This window comes from Primulina eburnea, chromosome 14, assembly GCF_022965805.1.
Source record: "Primulina eburnea isolate SZY01 chromosome 14, ASM2296580v1, whole genome shotgun sequence".
NCBI classification, from domain to species: domain Eukaryota; kingdom Viridiplantae; phylum Streptophyta; class Magnoliopsida; order Lamiales; family Gesneriaceae; genus Primulina; species Primulina eburnea.
The window spans coordinates 22,947,332-22,956,245 of record NC_133114.1 but is presented as its reverse complement, the minus strand read 5'-3'; the positions used below and the strand labels follow the sequence as shown (position 1 = coordinate 22,956,245).

General features: G+C 31.3%; 1 protein-coding gene across 1 annotated transcript; it reads right to left on the bottom strand.

Moving 5' to 3' along the window:
- Nucleotides 1-3,585: 3,585 nt before the first annotated feature.
- LOC140812032 (uncharacterized) lies at nt 3,586-4,525 on the bottom strand. The gene is made up of 3 exons (XM_073170206.1): nt 4,179-4,525; nt 4,049-4,093; nt 3,586-3,974 (listed from the first exon to the last, which is right to left on the bottom strand). Exons 1-3 carry the CDS (start codon nt 4,441-4,443, stop codon nt 3,862-3,864), a joined length of 423 nt encoding a protein of 140 aa, XP_073026307.1. The 5' UTR covers nt 4,444-4,525; the 3' UTR covers nt 3,586-3,861.
- Nucleotides 4,526-8,914: the final 4,389 nt, after the last annotated feature.

The following is an 8,914-nucleotide window of genomic DNA, read 5'->3' as shown; positions in this document are numbered from 1 at the left end:
TGTAAATAGACATCTACCTCATAATGAAATAAGGTTATACTATTAGATAATCGAAAATACACATACATTTTTGTCCACTACATATCGTTGCATATAATTTTCTTTCATTTATGCATAAAGTTAGGGTTCGAATTAGGATAATAATGGCTAAGGGATTCGAAACTTGGTCCGCGGGGGTCGAATCATGGTTCACGAGGGTAGTCTAGGTATAAAAAGGTTTATGTTTTAAATTTGGCATATAATTGTGATGCTCTGAGTGTCTGGAGGACTAGTCTCAAATGTTCTCGATGCTTTTTATTTGTTTTTGAATAAATCAAAATGTCATCAATGAAGACATAAAAAATTTGTCAATAAATTCTCAAAAAACATAGTTCATCAAATCCGTAAAACCACAGGTGCATTAGTCAAAGACATGACTAAGAATTTATAATTCCCATAACATGCTTGAAATGCAGTTTTAGGGACATTTTCTTGTTGGTCTCTAAGCTGATAATATCCAGAACAAATACCGGTCTTGGAATACACGGATGTACCCTGCAATTGATCAAACAAGTCATCGTTACGTGGCAGATGATACTTATTTTTCACAGTAGCTTTATTCAATTGCCGATAATCAATTCACATCCTCATCATTCTGTCTTTCTTCTTTACAAACAATACTGGAGCTCTCCAATGTGACATATTTGGTCCGATGTTGCTTTTTTTCAGTAAGTCCTGTAATTGTTCATTGAGTTCTCTCAACTTAGTTGGGGGCAAACGGTACGGTACTCTAAAAATAGAATTTGTCCCTTACATCAACTAAATAGGGAAATCTATTTATCTTTGATGCATCAAGCCTAGAAGTTCATAAGAAAGTACATCTGGAAAATCATTTACCATAGGAATATCAAAAATTTTCAAAAAAATTTCATGTGTCGCATCCACTGCATATATCATGAATCCTTCATTCTCTGGTATGAAAACTTGACTCACATTCACAAGTTCACACAAAACGTCAATATTTTTACGTTATTGAGTCATAGGCCTTGGAATTACATAAAATACTTCAATGAAACACATATAAGATCACTACCTCACAATGAAATAGAATTAGATTATTAGAAACTCGAAAATACACATACATTTTCATTCACTGCATATTTTTACATATAATTTGTTCATTCATATTTGTATTTCTTACAACAACAACAGTTACGGCGAACTGTACTTATGGAAAATAGGAGAAATCATTCACATCATATTGGCTGACCATCTTATGATGTAACCTCTAATATGGCTAAAAAGAGTCCAAAAATACAGTATGTCAACATAATCTTTGCTGGGTTACATTATATATGCAAGTTTAAAGATATTTGGGTATTTAAAAAGTAATAATAAGACTCATTTATGCACTGTAATAAATTTTATAATTAATGCATAGATGACCCCAACGGTCGGATTCCGGCTCTTTCCACCAATTATCCATCATTGGGGGGGCGCAACATTAAATGGATATAAGCGCAAAATCCCATTAAAGCGCTTTCAAATAATAATAATAACAAGAGTACGACGGTCTCGCGAATATTTATCCGTGATACGGGTCAACTCTATAGATATTCACAATAAAAAGTAATAGTTTTTTATGGATGCTCACAAAATACGATCCGTGAGACCGTATCACACAAGTTTTTGTCTAATAAAAAATAATATCGAGCCTTCCTAACCCCTAATATTTCTAATTTTTTTATCAAAAGTTAAATCTAAATAACTATCGTACGAGAATCAATCATTACATTTCGATTGTTCTTTTCTTAAGAGAAATTATTATGCCACAAAAGTAGGATCTTATAGTCCGTGATAACGGTACAATTCGAATATTTTAAATTGCATCATGTATCAATTGTTCCGCTCGCAAGAACAATTATATACGCCAACATATATAATTGTCAAGAACTTCTAATTTATCAAACAATACAATATAAGACAATAACTCGTAATTATATCTCAAATTTTAAAAAACAAACAAGTCCATTGACTATGTTTAAGAGCGACTCGATTTCGATTTTATCATAATTGAGATACGATCGAATTTGTAAACGTAATCACTGGGAAATTAATCTCTAAATAAATCTCTATTTATTTACACATAGAGATAAACATTAATCCCTATAGACATCACATAATTGAGGTGTACTTCGTAGTAGAAAAAACTGTGGACCATTTGGAAGTATAATACCATCGAACTATTTATTTTTTAAAATTGAATACTTAATTTATAAATTTGGCAGGTGTAGGTTGGGTGTTCCTAGTTTACCTTATAGGATCGATCTAAATATTGACTAAATGTATAATCAGTAATCATTTTTTTATTATTATTATTAACCATCACAATCGTCTTAACCGAATTATACTGCATCATTTTTTTTCGATTTTTTTAAAATTATAATAATCATAAATCACATTATGTACACGATGTAATTATATTTTTGCCAAAAATGACACCAAACTATAGTCGCCTAAATTTGTTATCATAATATTTGACCTAAAATAATAATAATATATAAACAACACTCTCATATAAAGTATTATTTTAACCACACAAATATCATTTTTATCAATTATGTTTAAAAGATATTATATAATATATACTGATTTTGAATGAAATATTTGACTATTCAAATAATTATTTTTATATCTAAATTATTAATTTTTACTGAAAAATATTATATATATATATATATATATATATATATTTAGTTATATCATGAAAAATATTTTGTCTTATGTTTATTTTAATTAAAAAATAGTTTTTTATGTAAAAAAAATATTATTTTATACTATAAATATATAGTTATCTCTCAAAAAGATGAATTATTGCCGATGAGATCTACTTTTTGTTACTCTCTATATACATACATATATATATATATATAGAGTAGGTCTCATGTGAGACCGTCTCACGAATCACAATCTGTGAGACGGGTCAACCCTACCCATATTCACAATAAAAAGTAATACTCTTAACATAAAAAGTAATACTTTTTCATGGATGATCCAAATAAAGATCCGTCTCACAAAATATGACCCGTGAGACCGTCTCACACAAGTTTTTACCATATATATATATATATATATATATATATATATATATATGATAAAATCTCAATAAGTCGTCACTTCTAGAGTCTTAAAAAACCTTACAATTGTTTTTTTATTACAAAATTGCTTCAATCATACTACAAAAATCCAAAACTACTAAAACTAAAAAAAATCAATAAAAAATTTTAAAAAAATTAAATAATAAAAAAACAAAAACATTTAAAATATATTAATTTTACATAGATGTTAATAAAAAACAAAAATACAAAATGAAATTATATGCTCCATCTCACGTATCATTTAATATTGCAAAAATAAGTATATACAAATATAACTCAAGACAATTATATTGAAAATTTACTATACAAAACCAATTATATTCTGGATTTGAAAATTAATGAATTTTATAATAATTTTCTTGTTTATACAATAAAACCATAAATAAAATATTAGAAAATGACATGATCTAATAGTCTCATTACATGTAGCATAAATTAGTCTACCAGATGACGCAATAAATTCTTTTTCTTTTATTTTTTCATCCCAAATAACTCTATGTTACACACGTGTGAATAAATCTCAATATTCCCATAGACCACATCTTAAGCTCACACGTGCCAACCCCACCGACGGTTAAGGTTTTTTTGTGTGTTGTTTTATGTGCGTATGCGTGTGTGAGACTATAGAGACACCTATAGATACAGACTGCGACAGAACCCAAAAAAATAGTGAAAATATTAGAAAAAAGAAAAAGATAAGATGGAACCCGAAAATAAAATAATCCTAAACGTCAGCCATTTTGAGCCGGAGAGAACGCCGGTTCTTCCACGATACCGCTACCGCCCCTTGTTTCATATCTACGGTTTGATGAAATTTCTGAATATCTTCGCTTGAATCTGTCCAATGAAATCAAACCCAGAAATTATTTACCGAGATTTCACTGGAATAAGAAGGCTAATCGCATACAAACCTCCAGAATCGGATACATGCTTGTACCCAGCGAACTCTTTTAAATCTAAACCCAGAAAGAGAAACTCGTTATAGAAAATAATCAGGAAGAAATTACGAGATATATACACATAAAATGCGTATTGAGTTACCGATCTGAGAAGGTTTGTGAGAGGAAAGGTAGAGAACCAGAAGGCAGAGAAGAGTGAGCATTGGTATGAAATGAATGTAGATTTCCGCCGGCTTCAGTTTCAGTTTCTTAACCTTTTCTTCTTCTTCTTCAACTACAGTTAATCCGCCTCCTGCGGATAAAGCGTCGTTTGTTGGAGATGTAGAAGGAGAGGTATCATCTTTCAGTAGTATTATTCCTCCGTGGTGAAGCTTCGACGATGGCGAGCCCAGTGATTGCCTCTGCATATTCTGTGTTTAGAGAGAGAGGCCAAGAAGAAAGGTGAGAGGGAGACGGAGAGGTGTGAGCTGTAATGGTGGAATTTGGTTAGAGTTTTGTTATAAATTAATTACCTTACTTTATGGTAATTACTTAATATTATTTTCTTGCTCCTATTACTACCTTATTTGCACCAAACCTAGTGTAAAATATCGAAAATATACATTCTCTCGTACGAAAATTAAATAGATTTATTACATCCTCAACATTTTATAAAAGTCGCACAAACATCTTGTAACGAAAATTAAATAGATTTATTACATCCTCAACATTTTATCCAGCCCAGATACTGAAGTTTTTATCTTCCTAGGATTAGAATCCAAGACCTCCTGCCAAGATCTATATAAATTCAGGAGGTCTTGGGTTCTAATCATAGAAATGTATAAACTCCAGTGTCCGGACTGGATAAATCATATGCATAATAGTGCGTGGGTATGAGCCGAGGATCATGACCGTTACACATCTCTTGTGCCACATGAAAATCTTGCGAGTTAAAGTATTTTGATAATATATTAAAAACTAATAATCCAAATGACTAGTGGACAAAAAGATTAGAAAGAAAACTCAGTTTGTTACAAGTCATATATAAGACCGGCTAGACTAATTCGAACGTTACATAAGCTAACTGGATGTTGTCGGTTGTTGTATCTGTTCATCCAACTCGATATTCGAATGTCTGGTTATCATAGACAACGTCTGAACTAGTATAACCGGCTTGAAATATGATTTGTAAAAATTTAAGTTTTATTCCTAACCGTTTTATCTGCTTGTTATTTTAATCATTGTTTTATAATATATCATCAAAATACTTCAGTTCACCGTATTCTAGGTGGTGTAAGGATGGGTGTGTTCATACAAATTTTAGAAAAAAAAGTTAAAGTCTAAAATATATATTTAATTTTCACATTATAAAAGTGAGATTTTTTATATTTCACAGGAGTTTGGTACATAAACCTCTTTTTTAAATAGCAAAATCGTTATTATTATTATTTTTATATTATTTTAATCCATTAATATTATTAAATACATTATAAATTTGTAAGGATAATACCCGATTTGGTCGTTATATTTCGGTTAATTCTCGATTTAATCCTTCAGTTTTAATTGAACTAAAATAGTTCTTTTATTAACAATGTTTGTCCCGTTTTAATCTAAAGTTTGATAAATCTCAATTTTCTAGCCCATCTTTCTTTCACAAAGTAAACTAAAACTTTTAACTTTTGATTAGAATGCTGCTGGGTTTTGTTTATTACAAACTACTTCTCATAGTTTAATCACATAGTCGCAATCGATGGTTCATGTCTTAAATTTTTTCAACAACACATAGCACATCCATGTTTTGTTTCCTACCTCAAAGCGTGGAGTAACAAATTTAATTTCTAAATAGACAAGAGAGGGTAAAAACCTAAAATTTAAATTCAGACATAATATTTATTATTACACTAATAACATCATGTAAATGAGGAAATAACTTGTTTATCTACTTATCGTAGCCAGGGTCGATCCTAATAATATTTGGGCTTGAATCTAACTTTTCAAAAGAGGTCTCCGAATCATAATGTGTGTTCATATTTTTTTTCATTCCGTATCAATTTTTCAAATTAAATGAATACATCAAAGACAATATAAAAAACTAAAGGAATAAAAATATTAATCACTAAAAAACAATCTGCCTAACAGTTTTAGAGCTAAAAATACTAATCAAGTCTGTACAATCAAGTTGTTCAGTAATTTCTTTCTCAATCGATAACATAGCCAATCCATTCAATATTTCTCGTGACATGGTTGATCGGAGAAAAGTTTTGATGAGCTTTATCTTTGAGAAAATTCGCTATGCATTTGCTACTGTGACCGGGACAGTCAACAATATTTTAGAAGCAATATGTGCATTTGAAGGCTGGATAAACATTACATCCACCAAAATTTCAGTCAAAAAGCGTAGATTATAGATACCACATAAAGCCTCGAAGAAAGTAAAAAACTACAATAAAAAATTAGAAGCCTGAACAAAGCAAATACAAGAAAATAGACTTACAGCTCCTCACGGGTCTTTCAATCAAACCTAGAGACGACGCAACGACTGGAGTCGATTAAAGCTTGTCTGCAGATGAATATTGGGGAATATTGGGGAATAAATCGATAACAGGCTAAGCAAGTTCCATTTAATAAATACTTGGTTTTGGGCTATCTAATAACTAGTATTGTATATAATAAATTTTTTTAAAAAAAAATTTAGGCCCCCAAAAAGAGATGTCCCTGAGTCATTGGACTCATTTGCCTTCTAATAGGCACGGCCCTGATCGTAGCCTGAAACACAATACATATAAACTGAAACTAAGTAATAATATTTATTTTGAAGAGAATGGTTGATATCTTCAGCTTCTTTTTGTCTTGATATATATAGAGGTCCTTGAATTTGAAATTCGATCTTCAGACTTGGTATCTTTACAATATTGTTTGCCAGTTGTTGCGAATTATTGCTCGCAACTTGTGAAGTGACCTTCTTTTGTTTTTTGTCACTCTTGGTAGTGGTTGAGTGGTACTATCTTCTACTAATAGAGTGGTTGAATCACATGACTATTAATTTTTTTTGGCAATCCTTTTTTTTTTTTTGTGGTCCCTAAGGAAGACGTATCTTGTGTGGTCACTTGCCATTTGGTCTTGTCTTTGCAAAGTATTTCGGTCAGATCTCGGACGAAAACCCTTCCCAAATTCTGGCTCTTTCTGGTTCGGAAATTCCGAGCATATTTGTTATGTCCATCTTCCAATGTGAGTCATGCTGTAGAATTTCAAGCCAGAATCTTTGCTTCCAGATAGCTTGTTGTTCTACATAAGATTTTTTTTTTTTTTTCAAATGTTTATCCTGTAAACTCTGTAATTTTTCTTGTCATAGTATTAAACAGAAAATATTCATTAACTTAATTCTGGTAGAGTTTGAATGGAAACTTGACTTTGTCCATCTATTTGAGACATACACATTTTCCTCATATTCTTCTAGTGGAGAAGTCATCTTCAATAAGTGAAGCAATAATGGGTATTTAATTTACTTGAGGATCTTTGATGAATTTCTGGACATTAATATTTGACCTCATGATCCTAATGAAGAGTAGGTCTCATGTGAGACCGTCTCACGGATCACAATCCGTGAGACGGGTCAACCCTACCCATATCCACAATAAAAAGTAATACTCTTAGAATAAAAAGTAATACTTTTTCATGGATTATCCAAATAAAGATCCGTCTCACAAAATACGACCCGTGAGACCGTCTCACACAAGTTTTTGCCCCTAATGAAATGGAAAGCCTCGTGTGAGCCTTTCTCAGCTGATTCTGGTGATGCACTAAATAAGTATTGTGCTAGGATATTTCATATACAAAATAGTCATTATTCGCCTATATCTCATGAACAACTTCCTGAATCCATTTTGGTAGTGCGGGTATCTCCGGGAAACTGGGTAATATTGTGTAGATCAAGGCAAGAGCCCTAAATTCATATCATGACTTGACCTCCTTATGATGGGAATTGGGTTTCATCCGAATCTTTCGATATTTTCCTACTATGACAACCCTACCTGTGGTTGAGTTAATTCCTGCTCTAATTTTAACTTCTTCCAGTCCGTTGATATAGCTGAAATAGAGAAACTATGAATTCATTAGTACAAACCTTATATTATCCCTTGTATGTTCAGGTCTAATGTAGATCTCTCCCTCTTAGATCCCGAGGTGAATGGTTGAATTGATGACTCGAGATAAGAATCCGAAACCTCGATTTTTTTCTTGCATATAAAGATGAACCCAAGTTAGAATTTGTGTTGAGGGTACTTGAATCCACTGCTCTAGATGTAGAGCTTTGTACTTGAAAACTCTGATTTTGAGAAGCCAATTGTTTCTCAATAGGCTTTTACAATACCGATCACAATTGAGTGCAAGACTATGAACATCATGTGAATCGGTCAGATAATGTTCTCTTATAACTTGTTGTAGCCTATACGCAACTTCTATATTTATGACAAGCTTGTTAAACTCGTTAGAAGCATTTCAAGGTTTTTTCCTCAAATGTATTTGCATTTTCACGAGGAGTTCTACATCAGTGATGTACATCTCGTTAGAAAATTTACAAGAATATTCTCATGAGATTTAATAACAATATAAAAAATATAATTTTGATATTAAGCTTTCCATCTTAATAATCTATCATTCTCTGGTTTAGATTCAATTTTAATTTTCAAAAAAAAGATTTAACGTGTGTATTTTTAACGTAAATTTCTTAGCAAGTACGAAAAATGAATATATTCCAAAGTTATCTTTTACTGCATAATTTTTTGCCTGTTAATATGTCACCGTATGACCTCTACATCTGAGAATAATCTACTGCATTATCTGCATGGTTGTTCTCATTTTATTGTGAGCTTTGTTAGAACTGTTGCTCACCAATGGTCG

What these genes read in the sequence shown, in the direction of transcription:
- LOC140812032 (XM_073170206.1), bottom strand. Translation starts at nt 4,443, where the DNA reads ATGCAGAGGCAATCACTGGGCTCGCCATCGTCGAAGCTTCACCACGGA. An exon ending in TCACAAACCTTCTCAGATCG is followed by an intron (nt 4,094 to 4,178) that starts GTAACTCAATAC and finishes TTCTGGGTTTAG; the next exon opens with ATTTAAAAGAGTTCGCTGGG. An exon ending in GCATGTATCCGATTCTGGAG is followed by an intron (nt 3,975 to 4,048) that starts GTTTGTATGCGA and finishes TTCATTGGACAG; the next exon opens with ATTCAAGCGAAGATATTCAG.